The 24,224-nt window shown below is 37.1% G+C and overlaps 1 protein-coding gene across 1 annotated transcript in view; it reads left to right on the forward strand.

Annotated features, from left to right (window-relative positions):
• COL24A1 (collagen, type XXIV, alpha 1) overlaps window positions 1–24,224 on the forward strand; it is a 395,043-nt gene that overhangs the window by 60,624 nt on the left and 310,195 nt on the right. Inside the window, exon 8 of the mRNA XM_011956095.1 lies at window positions 22,440–22,484. Coding sequence (XP_011811485.1) covers window positions 22,440–22,484 — 45 coding nt within the window. The remainder of the gene's footprint in view (window positions 1–22,439; window positions 22,485–24,224) is intronic.

The raw sequence follows: 24,224 nt of genomic DNA on the forward strand, positions 1-24,224 counted from the left end.
CTGTTTGACACATATGACTGTGCCCTTAATAATTTGGATACTGCTTCTTTATTAATTAATTTATTATTTAGCACCCATAATGCAACTATTTGTTCCCTTAATGGTGTCCCATAAATTCTGTAGGCTTATTTTTTTTGGGGGGTGGGGAGGTCTGTCTCTATTATTTCAAATGACTTTTAAGTTCAGAAATTCTTCTGCTTGGTCTAATCTACTGTTGAGGCTCTTGATTGTATTTTTTTATTTCATTCGTGGAATTCTTTAGCTGTCAAATTTCTGTTTGGTTCTTTATTGTGATATCTATTTCTATGGAATTTCTCATTCAAATCATGAGTTGTTTTCCTGATTTTGTTGACTTGTCTATCTGTATTCTCTTGTATCTCACAGAGTTTCCTTAAGATTATTATTTTGAATTCTTTTTTTCTGGCATTTTGTGTATTTCCTTGTGATTGATACCTGTTACTGGAGAATTATCCTATTCCTTTGGAGGTGTGGTGTGTCCTTGCTTTTTCATGTTTGATGTGTTCCTACAATGATTTCTACACATCTGGTGGAAAAATTACCTCTTCTAATTTTATGGAGTAGGTTTCCTAGGGAAAGACTTTTTCATATGAACTAGTCTTGGGGTGTTGTTTTGGTGGGATATATTGGCGTTGGTTCTAGATGGAAACAGTAATGTAGTCTTCATGTAGTTTCTTCAGTTGTAATCCATGCTAGTGACATTTATGAGCATCTCGGTAGCCTAGGCGGAGAGAGTTTGCGATGGTGGTGGTGAGGCTTTGTCAGGGGTGGGCTTGCCAGGCTGTTTCTCAGGTCAGGGGCATGTGCATGCACATGGTAGGTCAGCCAACTTAGGGCTGGGGCTGGGGCTATGGGTCTCTTACTCTGGCTGGAAGCATGTTAAGTCAATATCTATTAGATACTGGTATTTAAGTACATCTGACTATCTCTACCGTATTGCAAGAGGAAGTAAAATACTGTTTTTCATGAAAGCCAAGGGAACAAATACAGTTTTGGATGACAGATAACAATGACTTCATTATTCTTTTTCTCTGGAGAGTACCTGTAAATATTAAAATATTTCTAATATAAACCAAACTCAAGTAATCCTTAGAGCTAAAATGTCTGCAAGAAAGTTATGTGAAATACACTAATGACTGATAAAAACTGTTGAGGTAAATAAATAGAAGATTAACATAAAAAAAAAGTCTTGAAAATTGAAAGTGAAACTGAGAAGGCAAGCAAATTAGCAGCAGTATTCTCTTCAGTCTTTAATAGATTTTTTGGTTTGCTTCTTTCTTTTTCCCATTTTTCCATCCATTCCCACTGTTTGAAACCAGTATTAACATTTTTAATGAGCAATATGTTTTCCCTAGATTGACTGGTTATATTGCCTTAACTAAGCAACTTTCATGTAACTCTTATTTTCCTAGGAACTGAAGTATAGTTTTACTTCTTACTGAGTGTCTGAATGTTTGCCAAAGAACAGATAAGTTTGATCCAGAGTGCATGCTTGATTGGATGGAAGACAAGAGTCCTAATTCTGAGTTTGGAATCAAGATAGATTTTTAAGTTTTTTAATATAGCCAATCAGTTGCTACATTAGAATGGGAAACCTTCTATTTATAATTATAAGAACATTAGCAGTCCAATCAATTGAAACAGTTTTTCTAAGTTCAAGATGATAAGCCATATTGAAGTAGTTAAGCACCTCTTACCACAACTCAGAGCAGTTGTGAAATATGGCACACACATTTTAAAACGGATTTTATAAATAATATATGACAGTATTTTTCTGGATATTGAAAAATCCTCTCAGTTTAGTGATAACTATAAATCAGTGTGAATTTTTATTTTACTTTGAGAGAATTTGTTCAATTATTTTTTAAAAGAATCTTTTCATTGCATAGGAGGCACACAGTAAATATCTGTATAAAGTTGGGCAGGAATAAAGAACCAAAAGCATCAGGTGGAATGCACTGTGACTTATCAGTCATCCCCAAAGTGTGCAGCTCTTCATAAACTTTTTAAAGCAAGGATAGTACTAAGGAGCTATATTAATACTGAATATAGATAATCACAATGACAAAAAAAAAAAATCAGAGTTGGCATAAAAATCAGTGCCTGAAGAAAGATAATGGAGAATTCTACTGTTCTATAGCTAGCTCTATAGATCATCTCTCACTGGCTTATTATTCCTATAAAAATCTGCAGAGCTGTGTTCCCAATTCAAGTGTAGTACTGAGTCTAATACAAATGCTGCTGCTTGGGAGTTGTGCTGCCACGACTGTTACCATCTCTGCAATCCCACGAATTCCACTAATGGTAGGGGAAGCTGAGAACAAGGTATCACAGTACTGAACTCTCCAACAGGCAAGCCAGTGGTTGCTAAAGTGGTGTCGTTTTGGGGACTTTGAAAACTTCCCTGCATCCAAAGATATTTCCCTCAGTCTGGCTCATATGATTGAAATTCCAACATTAATGACAAATTCATTTGGCTAAAAGTATTTCAGTTTCCAGAAGTCTTTGTAAATATTCCTGTGTCCTCAGAATAAGCTGTGATCTGTGATTTAGCATCATTTTAAGAATTCATCTATCATACTGTTTTTCTATATGAGAGCTGGTTGAGAGGTACTGGGGATCGATGGGATCACAGAAAAAGCCAAGTACTACTTAAAAGAGATTAGCAAGTCAATATTGTGAGGAGTTTGGGACTAACATTGGCATGAGTCTGTTGTATGCCTTAGGGAAGTATGTTCTAAGTGAGAAGGTGGGTAGAATAGAGAGGTTTGTGTTGTATTTGTCCTATAATTTAAGTCTCCCAAAGTTCTCCAGCTATCTGGGATTATTCTTTTATTTAATGTTTTTTTAAAAAAATAATTAAAATCTTTATTCTTAAAACATTAGGAACTTTAAGGCCTTACCCCAAGAAGTGCTTACATTATTCTGGTTGTTGATTTTCATCTTGTTCTGAATTCTTGCTTAGGGATTCTTTTTGGATAACTATACCATCCTATTTTATCAGTATTTCTCAATTTTGCCATAGTTTTCTCTGGTTATTTTGGTCAAACCATGGTTATAGGCCTTTGTTGTATTCCTCAAGGCATTGCTGACATGAATCCTGTAATATTTGATGAACTTTAGTAGAGAGTTGTAATCACCTAATCTGTAGAATAAGGATATTACATTGTAGAGAAAGAAAATTTAATGTTGGCTTTTAGACAATGCAGTAACAGTGGCTAAGGGAAAAATATATGGATTTAGGAAATATGGTATAAGTTGCTTAAGTGTAATGTAAGGACTACATTTCATTCACTGTGGTATTGCAGTTCAGTGTCTGGCACATAACAAGCACATATTATGACTGAATGAATGATAACGCTGCTCTTAAATTCAATTGACTGTGCCCCTTCACCTTGCTTGCTTCTCAAAGCACCACCTCCTCTCCGCTGTCTTATTTTCACTGAGTCCTCTGGCTCCAACCACCCATCATTTTATTTCAGGTTAGCTAAGTAGAACTAGTTAACCTGTTACTCATCACTCAGTGATGTTGCCTTTTACATGATTATGCACGATGGTTAGCTCACCTTTGCCTCAGCTTCCCGAGACTAGACAGAGGCAAAAGATCCAGGAAAATTGCCTCTACATAAGTAATGGAGTGCATCATAACCTCAAGCAGAAGAGCAGTTTTCTTCCTCAGATAAATTCTATAACTAACCCTAAAATTCTGCAGCTGTTTTAGTCACATCTTTTTGTCCTGCAATTTGTTCAGCAAACCACTGTTATGTAAATGATCTACATATATGATATCCAGTTGATTTGTATATCAACTATATATATGATGTATATAGTTCTGCCTTCAAGTAGCTTACTGTCTTGAAAAGAAAACAGTTACAGACTGAGCATCCTAAATCTAAAAATTTGAAATCTGGAGTGCTCCAAAATCTGAATTATTTTGAGCGTCCACATGATGTTCAAAGGAAATGCTCAATGGAGCATTTAAGATTTCAGATTTTCAGATTTGGGAGGCTCAAGTGGTGTAATGCAAATATTCCAAAATCCGAACAGTTTCAAAATCCAAAACACTTCTGGTCCCAAGCATTTCAGGTAAGGGATATGTAACCTATATAAAAGTAAATAATTAAAATATCATAATAAATTATAATTATTATATATTATGTAAATATAAATTATATTTATATATTATATAAATGTATAAATTATATTTATGTTATACAAATATATAAAATTGTTATATTTATATATTATATAAATAAATTATGCTATGGCAAGTATGATTATGAAGATATGAAAGAATTATTATAGTACATAGTTGAGGTTTACATAAGCTTCCTGGAGGTGAGGGGTGGATGGATACAGGAATCAGGGCAAGAGGTGACATGTAAGATGATTCTTGAGGATGAGCAGAAGTTATCCTAATGATACTGCACCTAGTGGACAAGTATGCTGTCTACACATAGATAACACATAAGCAAAGGCTGAGAGGTAAGAAACACTTCTTTGTTCGTGAATCATGAAGTGTGAGGGAGAAGGTGTCAAGAGATAGAGCTTGAGGAGTATTGAAGTACCAAATTATAAAGGGATTTATAGGCCATGTTAAAGCATGTACATTATTGTGTAGTAGAGAGGTACTACAGGATTATAAGAAGGGGAGTGCCAGAGGCAAATCCTTTAGTCTCCAGAATTTCTTTAGCATTTTTATGAGTTTGAGAGAAATGTGCTTCTACCTTTCTGAAACCAGGCTTATGATAGAGAGTGGGGGTGATTATACAGAAGCTGCCTTGTGCTATGTAGAATACTTTCTCATATGTTGGAAAAGTCTTTATCTCCATGAATATAAGTTCTTCCCATTTAATGGGGGAAAAGAAAACTGTTAAAAGGAGTAAACCATTGATAAATAAAGTTAATAACATGTAAATTATAGGGGCATTGAGAATAATTCTCAATATTTATATGCAGGCAGTCCTTACTTTGTGTGGTTCCTATATACATATATTCTGGTTGCCACAATTTAATTACATAGCATCTGTTCCCAAACAACATAATTAATATTTCATTTACCACAGTATATTAAGTATGATTAACTACATAAAGTACAGACTTTGCTACTGGCCCTTTAGTCCACAAATCACTACATAAGTAATGGAGTGCATCATGACCAATTACCAATCAAGTCATTTCATTCACTCTGTTGGTGATTGCTCACTGTGTATATGTTATTCAATCAGGTACAGACACTGAAGTTGTGTTGTTTCCTTGTTTTGCAGTGATAAACCCAAGCGATATTTTACACAGATGAATAATCAAAAGGAGTATTAGCTAACAAAGATGAAAGAACAGCAAATAAAGGAATAGTGATAACAGGAATTTTAAAGAAATAGCTGACCATCATGAGACACTGCTGACATTTAAGACTCTACATATGCAGCCATGGAAATTTTTTGCTGGTGAACTTTTAGACATAAATGAGTAAAGTGGTTATGATGAATAGGACAAGGATGTTCCAGAGGAAGTGACACTTTCAAAAAAAAATCTTCACATTAGAAGAACTCTTGGAAATATGTCATGACATTGAAAGTGCAAAAGATGAAATGTTGGGAATCGATCCATACTTAGAAGCAAGTATGACAATTTGCCAAGGCATAGGAAATATGCTTGCTTAGTATGATAATTTAGAGTACAGCAAGAAGGCAAACACTTTCAAACTAATTTTGATAATTTTTTTTCAAAATAAATGATGCTTTAATTTCTAATGTTTTCAATTATACTGTACTAAATTAATACTAGTATTTTTTTTTATTTCTCCATGCAACTATAACCAACAGTAAGAGAGTTTTTAACATTTTGACAAAAATATTTAAAGGTCATGGAACAATTGTAAATTTTCCCATTGGTTAGTAAGACTGCTTTGTACAATTTCAGCTTGCACAGTTATTTTTATGGTCCTATGCTATCGTGCAAAGTGAGGAGGATCTGTGTATAAATGATACTACTGTTTTCCTTATGATTAAACATTTTATTTACATATTCAAATCTTAATTACTGGGAGTAGTTTCAAACTGGTTTCTTTTGTAACCACTAATATTTCTGATTTTGATTCAATTGTGTCTTTTTTTTTTTCTGTCTTGTGTGGTCACCTATTGATAACATATTTTTAGGGCTCAAATTTTTGTTAACATATTTATTAAAACTGAGTCTATATAAAATTGGATTATAAGCTCCATTTATTATTGGAATTCTTGCTGAGGCAATTTATTTATTACTTTAATTTTGTAGGTACATAGTAAGTGTGTATATTCATGGGGTACATGAGATATTTTGGTACGGGCTGCAATGCATAATAATCACATCATGGAAAATTGGATATCTGTCCTCACAAACATTTATCCTGTGTGTTACAAACAATCCAATGATACTCTATTTATTTTAAATTGTACAATTAAATTATTATTTACTAGAGTTTCTCTGTTGTGCTAACAAATACTGGGTCTTATTCATTCTTTGTAACTATTTTTTTGTACCCATTAACTATGTCCCCCTCCCTACCTCCACCTCATCTCCTATTCCCCTCCCAGCCTCAAATAACCATCCTTCCTTTCCTATCTCCATCAATTCAATTTTGTGATATTTAGGTCCCACAGATAAGCAAGAACACATGATGTTTGTCTTTCTGTGCCTGGCTTATTTCACTTAACCTAATGACCTCCCGTTCCATCCACGCTGTTGCAAATGACAGAATCTCATTCTTTTTTGTATGGCTGAATATACTCCGTTTTGTATATGTACCACATTTTCTTTATCCATTCATCTGTTGATGGACACTTAGGTCACTTCCAAATCTTGGCTATTGTGAACAGTGCTGCAGCAAATTTGGGAGTGCAGATATCTCTTCACTATACTGATTTCTTTTCTTCTGGATATATACCCAGTAGTGGGATTGCTAAATCCAGTGGTAGTTTTATTTTTGGTTTTTTGAGGAAACTCGAAACTGTTCTCCATACTGGTTGTACTAATTTACCTTCCAGTGAATAGTGTATGAAGGTTCTCCTTTTTCCACATCCTCATCAGCATTCTTTTGGATATAAGCCATTTTGACTGGGGTAAGATTGTAGTTTGGATTTGCATTTCTTTGATGATCAATAATGTTGAGCACGTTTTTATATGCCTGTTTACCATTTTCTTGTCTCATTTTAAAAAATATCTATTCAAATCTTTTCCCATTTTTAATTGGATTATTTGATTTTTTTTCCTATAGAGTTGTTTGAGCACCTGTGTATTCTAGTTATTAATCTCTTGTGAGATAGGTAGTTTGCAAATATTTTCTCCTATTTTCTGGGTTGTTTTTTCACTTTGTTGATTGTTTTCTTTGCTGTGAAGAAACTTTTTAACTTGATGCAATCCCATTTGTCCATTTTTGCTTTGGCCGGCTGTGCTTGTGGGGGGTATTACTTAAGATATCTTTGCCCAGACCAATATCCTGGAGGGGTTCCCCAATATTTTCTTGTAGTAGTTTCATAGTTTGAGGTCTTAGATTTAAGTCTTTAATCTATTTTGAATTGATTTTTGTAAAAGGCAAGAGATAGGGATCAAGTTTCATTATTCTACATATGGATATCCAGTTTCCCCAGCACTATTTATTGAAGAGTGTCTTTTCCTCAATGTGTATTCTTGGCAACTCTGTCAAAAATGAGTTCACTGTAGGCGTGTGGATTTATTTCTGGGTTCTCTATTCTGTTCTTTTGGTCTGTGTTTTTATGCTGGTACCATGCTGTTTTGGTTACTGTAACTCTGCAGTATAATTTGAAATCAGGTAATTGATTCCTCCAGTTTTGTTCTCTTTGCTCAGGATAGCTTTGTCTATTCTCTGTCTTTTGGGGTTCCACATAAATTTTAGGATTGCTTTTTTCTATTTCTGTGAAGAATATTACTGATATTTTGATACAGATTGTATTGAATCTGTAGATTGCTTTGGGCAGTATGGACATCTTAACAATATTGATTCTTCCAATCCATGAACATGGAATATCTTTCCATTTTTTGGTGTCCTCTTCAATGTCTTTCATCAGTGTTTTATAGTTTTCATCATAGAGATATTTTACTTATTTTGTTAATTCCTAGTTTATTTTATGTGTGGCTATTGTAAATGGGATTGCTTTTTTATTTCGTTTTACAATCGTTCATTGTTGGCATATTGAAATGCTACTGATTTTTGTATGTTGATTTTGTATCCTACAACTTTACTGAATTTTTTTACCAGTTCTAATAGGTTTTGTTTTTTTGGTGGAATCTTTAGGTTTTACCAGCTGTAATGTCATCTCATCTGCAAACAAGGATAATTTAGCTTCTTCCTTTTCAATTAGGATCCTTTATTTTTTTTTTTCTGTTGTCTGATCGCTCTAGTTAAGATTTTCAGTACTATGTTGAATAACAGTGGTGAAAGTGGGCATCCTTGTCGTGTTCCAGATCTAATAGGAAAAGCTTTCAGTATTCCCCCATTCAGAATGATATTAGCTGTGGATCTATCATATATGACTTTTATTATGAAGAGGTATATTCATTTTATATCCAGTTTTTGAGGTTTTTTTAATCAAGAAGGGGTGTAGAACTTTATCAAATGCCTTTTCAGCATTAATTGAAATGATAATATGGTTTTTGACCTTCATTCTGTCGATATGATATTGATTTGTGTGTGTTGAATCATCCTTACATCCCTGAGATAAATCCCACTTGGTCATAATGAATTATCTTTTTAATGTATTCTTGAATTCAGTTTACTAGTATTTTGTTGAGGATTTTTGTATCAATATTTATCAGAGATGTTGGCCTGCAGTTTTATTTATTTATTTATTTTTTATTATACTTTAAGTTCTGGGATACATTTGCAGAATGTGCATGTTTGTTACATAGATATACATGTGCCATAGTGGTTTGCTGCATGCATCAACCTGTCATCTACATTAGGTATTTATCTTAATGCTATGCCTCCCCTAGCCCCCCACCCTCCCACAGACCCCAGTGTGTGATGTTCCTCTCCCTGTGTCCATGTGTTCTCATTGTTCAACTCCCACTTATGAGTGAGAACTTGCAGTGTTTGGTTTTCTGTTCCTGTGTTAGTTTGCTGAGAATGATGGTTTCCAACTTCATCCATGTCCCTGCAAAGGACATGAACTCATCCTTTTTTTATGGCTGCATACTCTTCCATGGTGTATATGTGCCACATTTTCTTTATCCAATCTATCATTGATGGGCATTTGGGTTGGTTCCAAGTCTTTGCTATTGTGGATAGCGCTGCAATAAACATACGTGTGCATGTGTCTTTATAGTAGAATGATTTATAATCTTTTGGGTATATACCCAGTAATGAGATTGCCGGGTCAAATGGTATTTCTGGTTCTAGATCCTTGAGAAATTGCCACACTGTCTTTCACAATGATTGAACTAATTTACACTCCCACCAACAGTGTAAAAGCTTTCCTGTTTCTCCACATCCTCTCCAGCCTCTGTTATTTCCTGACTTTTTAATGATCATCATTCTAACTGGCATGAGATGGTATCTCATTGTTGTTTGGATTTGCATTTCTCTAATGAACATATGAGTTTTTTTTCATATGTGTATTGGCCACATAAGTGTCTTCTTTTGAGAAGTCTTTGTTCATATCCTTTGCCCACATTTTGATGGGGTTGTCTGTTTTTTTTCTTGTAAATTTGTTTAAGCTCCTTGTAGATTCTGGATATTAGCCCTTTGTCTAATGGGCTAGATGGCAACACTTTTCTCCTGTCCTGTAGGTTGCCTGTCCACTCTGATGATAATTTCTTTTGCTGTGCAGAGCTCTTTAGTTTAATTATATCCCATTTGTCAATTTTGGCTTTTGTGGTCATTGCTTTTGGTGTTTTAGTCATGAAGTCTTTGCCCATGCCTATTTCCTGAATGATATTGCCTAGGTTTTCTTCTAGGGTTTTTATGGTTTTAGGTCTTAAATTTAAGTCTATAATTCATCTTGAGTTATTTTTTGTATAAGGTGTAAGAAAGGGGTCCAGTTTCAGTTTTCTGCATATGAGTAGCCAGTTTTACCAACACCATTTATTAAATAGGGAATCCTTTCCCCATTTCTTGTTTTTGTCAGGTTTGTCAAGGATCCGATGGTTGTAGATGTATGGTGTTATTTCTGAGGACTCTATTATGTTCCATTGTCTATCTCTCTGTTTTGATACCAATACTATGCTGTTTTGGTTACTGTAGCCTTGTAGTATAGTTTGAAGTCAGGTAGCGTGATGCCTCCAGCTTTGTTCTTTTTGCTTAGGATTGTCTAGGACATACTGGCTCCTTTTTGGTTCCATATGAAATTTAAAGTAGTTTTTTCTAGTTCTCTAAAGAAGGTCAATGGTAGCTTGATGGGGATAGCATTGAATCTATAAATTACTTTGGGCAGTATGGCCATTTTCATGATATTGATTATTCTTATCCATGAGCATGGAATATTCTTCCATTTATTTGTGTCTTCTCTTATTTCCTTGAGCAGTGGTTTGTAGTTCTCCTTGAAGAGGTCCTTAACATCCGTTGTAAGTTGGATTCCTAGGTATTTTATTCTCTTTGTAGCAATTGTGAATGGAAGTTGACTCATGATTTGGCTCTCTGTTTGTCTATTATTGATGTGTAGGAATATTTGTGATTTTTGCACATTGATTTCGTATCCCGAGACTTTGCTGAAGTTGCTTATTAGCTTGAGATTTTGGGCTGAGACAATGGGGTTTTCTAAATATACAATCATGTCATCTGCAAACGGGGACAATTTGACTTCCTCTCTTCCTATTTGAATACACTTTATTTCTTTCTCTTGCTGATTTCCCTGGCCAGGACTTCCAATACTATGTTGGATAGGAGTGGTGAGAGAGGGCATCCTTGTCTTGTGCTGGTTTTCAAAGGGAATGCTTCCAGCTTTTACCCATTCAGTATGATATTGGCTGTGGGTTTGTCGTAAATAGCTCTTATTATTTTGAGGTACGTTCCAACCTAGTTTACTGAGAGTTTTTAGCATGAAGCGCTGTTGAATTTTGTTGAAGGCCTTTTCTGCATCTATTGAGATAATCGTGTGGTTTTTTTCATTGGTTCTGTTTATGTGATGGATTACGTTGATTGATTTGTGTATGTTGAACCAGTCTTGCATCCCAGGGATGAAGCTGACTTGATTTTCTTTAAGAATGTTGAATATTAGCCCCCCTCTCTCCTGGCTTGTAGGGTTTCCACAGAGAGATCTGTTATTAGTCTGATGGGGTTCACTTTGTGAGTAACCCAACCTTTCTCTCCGGCTGCCCTTAACATTTTTTTCTTTATTTCAACCTTGGTGAATCTGATGATTATGTGTCTTGGGGTTGCTCTTCTTGAGGAGTATCATTGTGGTGTTCTCTGTATTTCCTGAATTTGAATGTTAGCCTGCCTTGCTAGGTTGGGGAAGTTCTTCATAATATCCTGAAGAGTGTTTCCCAACTTGGTTGCATCCTTCCTGTCACTTTCGGGTACACCAATCAAACATAGGTTTGGTCTTTACACATAGTCGCATATTTCTTGGAGGCTTTGTTCTTTCCTTTTCATTTTGTTTCCTCTAATCTTGTGTTCCTGATTTATTTCATTAAATTGATCTTCAATTTCTGATATCCTTTCTTCCATTTGACCGATTCGGTTCTTGATATTGTGTATGCTTCACCAAGTTCTCGTGCTGTGTTTTTCAGCTCCATCAAGTCATTTATGTTCTTCTCTAAACTGGTTATTCCAGTTAGCAATTCCTCTGACCTTTTTTCAAGGTTCTTAGCTTCCTTGCATTGGGTTAGAACATGATCCTTTAGCTCGGAGAAGTTTGTTATTACCCACCTTCTGAAGCCTATTTCTGTCATTTTGTCAAATTCATGCTCCATCCAGTTTTGTTTCCTTGCTGGCGAGGAGTTGTGATCCTTTGGAGGAGAAGAGGCATTCTGCTTTTTGGAATTTTCAGGCTTTTTGCACTGGTTTTTTCCTCATCTTCGTGGATTTATCTACCTTTGGTCTTTTATCTTGGTGACCTTCAGATGGAGTTTTTGTGTGGATGTCCATTTTGTTGATGTTGATGCTATTTCTTTCTGTTTGTTAGTTTTCCTTCTAACAGTCAGGCCCATCTGCTGCAGGTCTGCTGGAGTTTGCTGGAGGTCCAGTCCAGACCCTGTTTGCCTGGGTATCTCCAGCAAAGCCTGCAGAACAGCAAAGATTGCTGCCTGCTCCTTCCTCTGGAAGCTTTGTCCCAGAGGAGCACCCACTAGTTCTAGCCAGAGCTCTCCTGTATGAGGTGTCTGTCGACCCCTGCTGGGAGGTATCTCCCAATCAGGAGGCACAGGGGTCAGGAATCCACTTGAGGAGGCAGTCTGTCCCTTAACAGAGCTCAAGTGCTGTGCTGGGAGATCCACTGCTCTCTTCCAAGCCAGCAGGCAGGAACGTTTAAGTCTGCTGAAGCTGCTCCCACAGCCACCCCTTCCCCCAGGTGCTCTGACCCAGGGAGATGAAAGTTTTATCTGTAAGCACCTGGCTGGGACTGCTGCCTTTCTTTCAGAGATGCCCTGCCCAGAGAGGAGGAATCTAGAGAGGCAGTCTGGCTATAGCAGCTTTGACCCATTTTGAACTTCCCAGTGGCTTTGTTTACACTGTGAGGGGAAAACCACCTACTCAAGCCTCAGTAATGGTGGATGCCCCTCTCCCCACCAAGCTCGAGCATCCCAGGTCGATATCAGACTACGGTGCTGGCAGCAAGAATTTCAAGTCAGTGGATCTTAGCTTGATGGGCTCTGTGGGGGTGGAATCCACTGAACTAGACCACTTGACTCCCTGGCTTCAGCCTCCTTTCCAGGGGAGTGAACAGGTCTGTCTCACTGGCATTCCAGGCACCATGGGGTATGAAAAAAATTCCTGCAGCTAGCTTGTCTCCCCAAATGGCTGCCCAGTTTTGTGCTTGAAACCCAGGGCCTTGGTGGTGTAGGCACCTGAGGGAATCTCCTGTTCTGTGGGTTTCGAAGACTGTGGGAAAAGAATAGTATCTTGGCCAGATATCTGTGTCCCACAAGGCACAGTCCCTCATGACTTCCCTTGGCTTGGGGAGGGAGTTCCCTGACCGCTTGCACTTCCCAGGTGAGGCAACACCCCAGCCTGCTTCTGCTTGTCCTCCATGGGCTGCACCCACTGTCTAACCAGTCCCAATGAGATGAGCTGGGTACCTCAGTTGGAAATCAGAAATCACTCGCCTTCTGCATTGATCTCACCGGGAGTTGCAGACCAGAACTGTTACTCAGCCATCTTGCCTAGGTCATCTACTGTTTTCTTTTTTTGATATGTCTTTGTCTGGTTTTGAGATCTGGGTAATACTGGCCTTATAGAATGAGTTTGGAAGTATTCCCTGGTCCTCTGTTTTTTGGAACAGTTTGAGTAGGATTGATATTATTTCTCCTTGAAATGTTTGGCAGCATTCAGCAGTGAAGCCATGGGGTCCTGGGCTTTTCTTTTCTGGGAGACTTTTTATTAAGGCTTCAGTTTCATTACTTGTTGTTGGTCTGTTCAAGTTGTCAATCTTGGTTTGTGGTTCAATCTTGGTAGGTTGTGTGTGTCTAGGAATTTTTTTATTTTTTCTAGATTTTCCAATTTATTGGCACATAGTTGCTCATAGCTTTGTCAATTTTGTTTATCTTTTCGGAAAACCAAGTTTTTGTTTCATTGATCTTTTATAGTGTATTGAAATGATTTTCAAATTTATGTCCACTCTGATCTTTATTATTCCTTTTCTTCTACTAATTTGGGATTCAGTTTGCTGTTGCTTTCCTAGTTTATTAAGACACATCATTACGTTACTTATTTGAAATTTTTCTTCTTTTTTGGTGTAGGCACTTATAGCTATAAATTTTTCTCTTAGTACTGCTTTCACTGTATCCCATAGATTTTGATATGTTGTGTTTTCATTATCATTTATTTCAAGGACTTTTCCAAATTCCTTTTTAATTTCTTCATTGACTCACTGGTCAATTCAAGAGCATACTGTTTAATTTTCATGTGTTTGTGTCGTTTCCAAAATTCCTTTGTTATTTTATTCCATTGTGGTCAGAGAAGATGGTTAATATTATTTCAGTTTCTTTGAATGTTTTAAGACTTACTCTGTGACCTGACATATGACCTCTCCTTGAGAATGATCCATGTGCTGAGGAGAAAAATGTCTATTCTGCAGCCATTGGGTGAAATGCTCTGCAGATATCTATTAGGTCCACTTGTTCTGTAGTGGAGATTATGTCTGATGTTTGTTGATTTTCTGTCAGGGCAGTCTGTCCAATGCTGAAAGTGGCGGTATTGAGGTCTCCAGCAATTATTGTAGTAGGGTCTATCTCTCTCTTTAGCTCCAGTAATGTTTACTTTATTTATCTGGGTGCTTTAGTGCATATATATTTACAATCATTGTATCCTCTCGCTGAATTGACCCCTTTATTACAATATAATGACCTTCTTTTTCTCATAGTTTTTGTTTGGAAATCTGTTTTGTCTGATATAAGTATAGCTATTCTTGCTCTTTTTTGGTTTCCATTGGCATGGAGTATCTTTTTTTATCCATTTATTTTCAGTCTATGTGTATATAGGTGAAGTGTGTTTCTTATAGGCAAAGATCATTGAGACTTGTTTTTTCATTCATTCAGCCACTCTATGTCTTTTGATTGGCGAGGTTAGTCCATTTACATTCAATGTTATTACCGATAAGTAGAAACTTATTCCTGCCATTTTGTTATTTGTTTTCTGGTTGTTTTGTGGTCTTCTCTTCCTTCTTTCCTCCCATTCCAGTTTTTCATTTAGTGAAGGTGATTTTTATCTAGTAGTATGCTTTGATTTCTTACTTTTTATTTGTTATGTGTCTGTTGTATGTTTTTTTGGTTTGAGGTTACCATGAGGCGTGCAAATACTATCTTATAACCCACTATTTTAAACTGATGACAGCTTAACACTGATTGCATAAACCAACAAACAGGTAAAGAGAAAACTGATAAAAACTCTATGCCTCAACTTCATCCTCCCATTTTTAAACTTTTTGTCTTTTTTTGTGTTTTTATACTATGTCTTTAAAATTGAGTTATTATTTTTTGTTGGTTTTTAATTTCATCTTATCACTTAATTCAAGAGAAGTTGACACACCACCATTACAGTGTTATATGAGCCTGTGTTTTTCTGTGTACGTACTATTACCAGTGAGTTTTGTATTCAGATGGTTTCTTCTTGCTCAGTAACATTTTTTTTTTTTTTTCTGATTGAATGACTCCCGTTAGCATTTCTTATAGGACAGGTCTGGTGTTGATGGAATCCATTAGCTTTTGTTTGTCTAGGAAAGTCTATTTCTTCTTCATACTTAAAGTATATTTTTGCTGGATATTCCATTCTAGGGTAAAAGTTGTTTTTTCCTTCAGCACTTTGATTATGTCATGCCACTCTCTCCTGGCCTGTATGGTTTCCACTGAGAAGTCTGCTGCCAGATGTATTGGAGCTCCATGGTATGTTATTTGTTTCTTTTCTTTCACCACTTTTAGGATCATTTTTTAATCTTGGACGTTTGAGGGTTTGATTTTTAAATATCTTGAGGTAGTCTTTTTAGGTTAAATCTGCTTGGTGATCTATAACCTTCTTGTACTTGAATCTTGATATCTTTCTGTAGGTTTGGGGAGTTTTCTGATATTATCCCTTTCAATAAACCTTCTACCCCTTTCTCTTTCTCTGCTTCCTCTTTAAGGCCAATAACTCTTAGATTTTCCCTTTTGAGGCTATTTTCCATCTTGTAGGTGTGCTTCATTGTTTTTTATTCTTTTTTCTTTTGTCTCCTCTGACTGTGTATTGTCAAACAGCCTGGCTTCAAGCTCACTAATTCTTTCTTCTGCTTGATCAGTTCTGCTATCAAAGGACTCTGATACATTCTTCAGCATATCAGTTGTATTTCTCAGCTCTAGAATTTCTGCTTGAGCGTTTTTAATTATTTCAATCTGTTTGTGAAATTTTTCTGACAGAATTCTGAATTTCTTCTTTGTGTTATCTTGAATTTCTTTGGGTTTCCTCAAAACACCTATTTTGAATTCTCCATTTGAAAGGTCATATTTCTCTGTTTCTCAAGGACTGGCCCCGTGCTCATTTGGTGAGATCATGTTTTCATGGTGGTGTTGTTACTTGTAGATGTTCATTGGTGTTTGGGCATTGAAGAGTTAGGTATTTGTTGTCGTCTTCACAGTCTGGGCTTGTTTGTGCCTGTCCTTGGAAGGCTTTCCAAGTGTTTGAAGGGACTTGGGCCCCAAGCCCAATAACACTGTGGTTTTTGTAGAGGTACCGCCTTGGTGGTCTTACATAAGCTCTGAAAGAATTCTTTGGGTTACCAAGCAGAGACTCTTGTTCTTTTCCCTTAATTTCTTCCAAACAAATGGAGTCTCTCTCTCTTTCTTTGCTGGGCCACCTGGAACTGGGGGTGTGGTGATACAGGCACCCCTGTGGCTGTCACCACTGGAACTGTGCTGGGTCAGACATGAGCTACTGGGCCTCACCCAAGGCCCTTCCCTTTGGAGTGATGAGTTTCCCCCAGGCCCAGGGTGTGTCCAAGGATGCTGTGTGGGAGCCAGGGATTGAAGTCAAAGACAGTAGCAACTTACCTGCTCTTCTACTCTACTGTAGCTAAACTGGCATTCAAACCATAATACAGAGTCCTTCCCACTCTTCCCAGTAATTTCCACAGGCAGATGAGCCCTTCCCTGTGGCCACCAACACTAGTCCATAGGGGTTTCTGCTAGGCTTTCACCAATGTTTACTTAAAGGCCAAGGGCTCTCTTCCATCAGCTTGTGTTGAATGCTGCCAGGCCTGTGACTCATCCTTCAGCACAGTAGACCAGGTCCAGAAATCTGTCTAAGATCCTAGTCCTGGACTCAAGGACCCCAAGAGCCTGCTAATTACCTTACCCTACTGTGGCTAAGCTGGTACATAGGGTGCAAGACAAAATCCTGTCTCTTTTTCCTTTTGCTTTTCTCAAACAGAAGGAGTCTTTCACTGTAGCCACCACAGCTGGGAATGTACTGGGCCACTCTTGAAGGCCAGCATGTCTCAGAGCCCAAGGCCCACAGCATACTCACTGGGTATTCTTGGTGGTTTTTCAGGGCCCAAGTGCTCTTTGGTCAACAGATGATGAATTCTGCCAGTACTGGATCCTTCCCTTCAAAGCAGCAGGTTCTCTTTTGACCCAGGGTGTGTCTAGAAATGTTATCCAGGAGCTAGGGCCTCAAATGGGGGTCTCACATCTCTGCTTGGTGCACTGTTTCACTGTGGCTGAGTTGGTATCCAAGATGCAAAACAAAGTCCTCTTTACTCTTCACTCTTCTCTCCTGATGCAGAAGGAAAGAGTCACCTTCCTTGTTATGAGCTGTGCTGCCTGGGCTTGGGGAAGGGGTGGTACTCACACTCCCTTAGCCATGCCAGCTGTTGCCTCCCTAGTTCACATTCCTCCCTAGTTCACTGGCTGTAAGCCCAGCCTAGCACTAGGCATAGCCTAGGAATTGCAGTCATTGTGTCCTAGACAGCCTTTGAAGTTTACCTAGGACCCCAGAGCACTTCAGCTCATGGTGGTAAGGCTTGCCAAGAAACTCATGTTCCTTGAGGATGTGCGATTCCCTTCTGGTTAGGGCTGGTCCAAATGCTCCTGCTGTGACAGGGAAGTATTGAGTTCAATGTAAATTCTCCCAATCGCTGAGCTTTCCCTTCCTAGAGTGCACAGATTCTCTTTCCACATTGCAGGGAGATCGGGGAGGGGTGGCATTCACTATTCAAGACGGTATCGCTTGTCCTCCTCAGTGTCTCTTTCCACAATATGAAGTAAAAACCAGGTACAGTGATTGCTATTGCTTATCTGCTTTTTGCTTCTTGTGACTCTGTTTTTCTGTGTGTGGATCGTTGTTAAAATTGGATGTTCCGGCGATGCGGAGGGACGAACAGCATAGGCTGCTATTTTGCCGTTTTGCTCTGCACTCCTTTGTAAACTGATTTTATATTACAGCAAAAATTAAGACAATTCTGTAATTTATTGTCATGTGTTTTAAATCTGTATTGAAACAATTTGTAAATTTTCCTATTGGCATTCCTTAAGGAATGTATTCAGTTTTCAGAATGCTAATCAGAGAAAAATCATATGCTAGTGATGGAAACATTTTTGTTATTCTTCCTCTATGAATATAGAAAATAATGACTCAAAAAATATTTTCAAAAGACCATAACATAAACTAGTTTTTAAAAATAAAATCCCTAGAGTGGAGCTATGCCAAAGCTTGAATGTAGGCAGTTTTCCAAGGAACATATCCCCTTTGCTTTTAAAAACTTTAGAGACTAGTGTTTAAGTAGAAAACAAATAAGGCATATGGGAATAAATGAAAGTATATAATAGTGGATATAACTTCAGTATATTACAAATATATATTTTAAAATAACAAAAAGGAAATCTGTATTCTATTTATTACCTTTCATTTCAACATTCAGATAATAGAGTTACCACATTAAATACTTAGAATCTATTTTCTACCCAAGTGATTCTTAAATTCATCCAAGTCTTTTCATTCATTCATTCATTCATTCATTCATCCATCCATGTCTCTCCACCAGTTAATTAATAAGCAACATCTATGTACCAGGCAATGGGGACACCACAGTGAGTACAATAAAAAGCTTAAATTAAGTTTAAGGTTTTTTAAAGGCTTAGGTATCATCTTTAACTCTACCAACCTAGGCTGACTTATAATTATCTTTGACCTAGACTGTCATAACAGCCTCCTACCCAACCCACTCTCTTCCATTTTGCCCACTCCAGAGTCCCGTCTTTGTTTTAGAGCATTTAAGGAAGTACCCCGTGGGTGCCTGAATCTGGATTTTTCTCTGATATGTAGACTGACCTTACATGAATTCTCCCTATGTCTCCAAACCTGAAATAACTTTTTTTTCTTTTTTTAGATGGAGTCTTGCTGTGTCACCCAGGCTGGAGTGCAGTGGAGTGATCTCAGCTCACTGCAACCTCTGCCTCCTGGGTTCAAGCAATTCTCCTGTCTCAGCCTCCCAAGTAGCTGGGATTACAGGCACACGCCACCACGCTTGGCTAATATTTTTGTGTTTTTAATGGAGACGGGTTTTGCCATGTTGGCCAGGTAGTCTGTAACTACTGACCTCCTTTGATCCGCCTGCCTCTGCCTCCCAAAGTGCTGGGATTACAGGCATGAGCCACTGCGCCTGGCCATCCTAAAGGAACTCTTATATCTGCTTTTTTACTCAATGACAGCTACATTGAAAAACGTAATGACTTTCTTATAGATTACAGTAGTCAAAGTATTAAGCAATAAAAAATTTAGCAAAAATGTAATTGAATGCTGTCACTTTACAAATTAAGACACTGATGTTAACAATATGACTAGTTTGTGATAAAATTGGATCTAGAACAGATCAAGATGGCTTGATCTGTTCATTGTTATTATCAGTAAAACAAACAAACAAAAATTGCTTTACTTAGGCTCTTCGGATTGCCTAGAAAGGGGATATAGGATATTTCAAGAAACAGTGATTATTTCAATCCTCTCTGCAGCAATAAGGAAACAGGGATCCCATGGAATCTAAAGCTAGGTACTGTAATATGACTTGGTCTGACATACACACTGATTCAAAGCAGCTGTATCTTAGCAGCATTAGTTTGTGAATCTTTTATTGTACTTTTCTACCAGTACTTATCTGCTTTCTCTGCATCTGCTTTTTTGTGTTATCTTGTCCTCTGACAACTGTCTTAACATAATTTCTATTTCTAATTTTTATGTATACTTTGGCTTTCTTGTAGCATCTCAGCGACCCTACTCTTCCTCTTAGCCCTTCTTTGTGAATCTGTCCAGCTCCCTCCTACCCCCACTGCTAAGTACTTGCATTTTTCTATTGTTGTTGTTTTAATCAACTTTATTTTTTTAAAAAAGAGATTTTTATTGGCCCATCTTGTCCTTTTGTGTTTTTTTTTTCTTTTTAAGAAGGTGCTATGTTGCCCTCACTGGACTTGAGCTCCTGGGCTCAAGCAACCCTCCCACCTCAGCATCTTAAGTAACTGGACTACAGGAATGCCATTTGCCTGGCCCAGCTTGTTTTTATTTAAATAAAACTTTATTGACATGGATGAATGAATGAATGAATTTATTTAAATAAATCTTTATTCCAAGTCATTTTGTAAGCTACTGGCCTGACTTATATTGTCCTCCCCTAGATTAAGTGTCAAGTCCTGTGGCTGAGGTGGGGAAGGAGTGGGTTCATAAAAAACAGATCATGACTGCATGGTGCTGCCACCTTGTCAGGGTCTCTGAATGAAGAGGACCCCTTTAAAGAGAAGTGTACATACAGAAGATACCATGATTAACATATACACATAGTTTACTATTATGGAGTGATTTGGGGAAAATAAGCTAAAATAAAATTGTGCCACCATTGCATTTTGTTTCATTATAGGCTAATGAGGAAACTAACTCTGATCTGAAAAACAGGTGTTGGCCAAAGAAAATCAAGCATGTAGCTAGACAGCTAGACTCAAGGGTTCACAGAATTTAAAATAAGTAAATAAATAAACACACACTTTTTTAAAAAATAGGAAAAGGAAATAGGCTCATGGCAGAGAGTCTCTGTAACCTATGAGCCTCCTACCCTGGCTCTTTATTTGTCATCCTCCAGGAAACTTCCAGCTCACACTCTCCTAGAGCTGCTGCCTCATCCCAGGGAGCCACCACCACTGTCTAGTACTGAGGATGTTTCTTATCTCCTGTTGTAAAAAGTCAAAAAACTTAGCTTTGTAGATATTTTACTTGTGGAATTTTGTGTAAACATTTAGACAACTGAGCACGATATGTATTATATTATGTAATTAGCCTAATCTTGAACTCTCTTTAAAAATGTAAAAACAGTTAAACTGTTTTAGGTTTAATATCGCAAAAGCTGTTGAAATCATTCCTTTAGTTTTCAAATAGGCACCTCTTCTAAATGATGTTTTTTAACCAAAGTGTAATTCCCTTCCTTCATCCAGTAATCCAAACTCATCTCTTCTGATAAACCCTCAGTGATTCATACTGAATAATTCTTTCACTCCATTAGGCTATATTCTGAAACCCAGGAAATTTGTCTTTAGTTTGCAGTATATTAATCGGAAATTTTTGATATTCATAAACTATGATTTATTTCAGGCTTTTGAGTTATATTTTAAGTCCTTAAGAAAAGGAATTTCTTTTGTTCTTTTATATGCACCAAAATCCTTCGGTAAACAGTAGATCAAATCACTGATTTTTATGTAGAACTGTACAAATAAGCTCCAAAATCTTTCTTTATTTCATTCTTCCTGTCCTTTCTTTTAGTTTCCTTTATTTTGTCCCTATATCTTTCTTGAGGAAGAAAGATATTGTCTATTTTATAGCTTTGGGTGTTAACTTATAGAGATTAAGATTTTCTTTTGCTTCTATTATTTGGAAACTATTCTTTATTACTAATTCCCTAGACAACTTTATAGAACCCCTTTTGATGAACCTGTGAGTAGCCTCACGATTCTTTGAGTTAGGTCATTCTTGGGGTGTTATGACAATGATCTGGGTTAGAGGAACTGCCTGGATATGATCCAGTTTTTCAATAATTACAAATAGATTATGTCTGAGACCATTTGTCTTAGCATTATTCAACTAAAACTAACTTTTTAAAAGCTTCAGCAAACTTAACATATCCATTGCTAGATATGAACCTTTTATAAAAGATACTGTGCTTTAGTCTCTATTTGGTACTATGCTACCATTTTAGTTGATAGTAACAAGTCATTCAAATAACATGCAAGAAGGCTGGGCACGGTGGCTCACGCCTGTAATCCCAGCATTTTGAGAGGCTGAGGCGGGTGGATATCGAGGTCAGGAGATCGAGACCATCCTGGCTAACACGGTGAAACCCTGTCTCTACTAAAAAACACAAAAAATTAGCTGGGTGTGGTGACAGGTGCCCATAGTCCCAGCTACTCAGGTGGCTGAGGCAGGACAACGGTGTGAACCCAGGAGACGAAGCTTGCAGTGAGCCGAGATTGCGCCACTGCCCTCCAGCCTGGGTGACAGAGCCAGACTCTGTCTCAGGAAAAAAAAAAAAAGAAAGAAAAACATGCAAGATTATATTATTAATAAGAATTAATTTGTTATTTAATAAAAATGTAGTTCTTATTAAATAAAAAAGATTAAGTTTAATAAGAAATAAATTAGTAACAATTAAATTTGTGTTGAAGAGGAAACCAAAAGTTGGGATATAAGGCAACTTGCAACCTATGTTTTGTTATTTGGCGCATATGAGTTTACTTTTCATAGTGTGTCTTTGCTTATTCTTTTGCAGGGTCTCAAAGGACATCCTGGACTCCCAGGACTTCGAGGTGAACAAGTAAGTATTTCCTTTATAAGACTTGTATCATGTGTGAAAAAGACACATGTTAGAGAACTCCATTGAGAGATTATTTGCCCCTACTTTTTCAGTTTTTCTTCACACTGATTTTTTATTCTGTTTAGTGCAGGACAACCTTTTAATTGATTAGCTGTAGATCTTTTTATTTAAAAAACTGTAACAGATATTATTTCACTGTTATTCATTTTTTGCTTTTGCCCCATATGTTTCAGACTAGTCGCTCTTAAACTTCTGCAGTTCACAGTCCTCTTTGAGAATCTCATAAATATTTTGAATCCTTTCCCAGAAAATATCCATATCCATACACACACACACACACACAGACACACACACACAGAGACTTGACTTTTTTGTACAATTTCAGGAGCTTACCAGTTCACTAAAGCCCAATCCATAGCTGTTTGTTCCCTGACCTTTTCCTGAGGAAATGCAAATAAATTTCAATAACAGTCCAAATTAGAATGGTACATCTATCATTGTCCATAGTACACATACACAATATTTAAAAGTCAAAATAGTTTTGGAACTATTTAGTTTTTGATCATGTAACTGCTTCTCTCTCATCAGAAAATAATATATCATTATGTCATGGAAAAAAATAAAGTCATATCTCTTATAGTGTTACTATATTGAAAATATAGTGTGACTCTAACAGTGAAAAGGGTAAGATATTAGAAACTGACTATGGTGATGGATACTGTTATTAAAGAATCAGCACAGAGACTCAGGAAGCCCTAAAGGGAGATCCAGGAAGAAATGTGATGGATGGTACCTGAGGGAAAGCTATAAATGAAGAAACAAAGCCAGTTTTCCCTTTCATTCATGTTAAGTTAGACAGTATACTCTGTTCAGTCCCTGAAGCACAACTTTTCAAGATTACTAATTACTAGACTTTGCAAGCAAAGTCATATATGTATCTGTAACACATGTAATATCAGTTTCCTGCAAATCAACATGTACTGAAAAGCATTTGAGCATTTACGGGAGAAAAAGATGAGAAGGGTGAGTGGGATTAGTCCCTGGGGAGAAAAAAATTTGTAGGATACTGCTTTGGCAGAAATGTGGATTCCAACGGAGGAAACCTGATACTTCACAAGTGGAAAATTGGCCATGTGTCATTACTGACCAGTTCACTCACAAAACTGCTCCATAAACTAGTTGTGGTGTTGGATGTATTATCTCTGAGGGTCATACACTTTTTAGAACAGTCTAAAACCAATTTTAAAGGTTGGAAAATGTATATTCTAGTCAGTTCTTGCTTTCTATTCTATTTGTTTCCAGAAAAAAAAAAAGAGGCAAAATTTGTGTTAACTTTGAGAAACAGCTGAAATAATTTTGCATTTTAATTGTGAAAGTGGGCTTTATCCCTGGGATGCAAGGCTGGTTCAACATACGCAAATCAACAAACGTAATCCAGCATATAAACAGAATCAAAGATAAAAACCACGTGATTATCTCAACAGATGCAGAAAAGGCCTTTGACAAAATTCAACAGCCCTTCATGCTAAAAACTCTCAATAAATTTGGTATTGATGGAACATATCTCAAAATAATAAGAGCTATTTATGACAAACCCACAGCCAATATCATACCGAATGGGCAAAAACAGGAAGCATTCCCCATAAAACCTGGCACAAGACAGGGATGCCCTCTCTCACCACTCCTATTCAACATGGTGTTGGAAGTTCTGGCCAGGGCAATCAGGCAAGAGAAAGAAAT

Source organism: Colobus angolensis, unplaced genomic scaffold (assembly GCF_000951035.1).
Source record: "Colobus angolensis palliatus isolate OR3802 unplaced genomic scaffold, Cang.pa_1.0 Scaffold41, whole genome shotgun sequence".
Lineage (NCBI taxonomy): Eukaryota > Metazoa > Chordata > Mammalia > Primates > Cercopithecidae > Colobus > Colobus angolensis.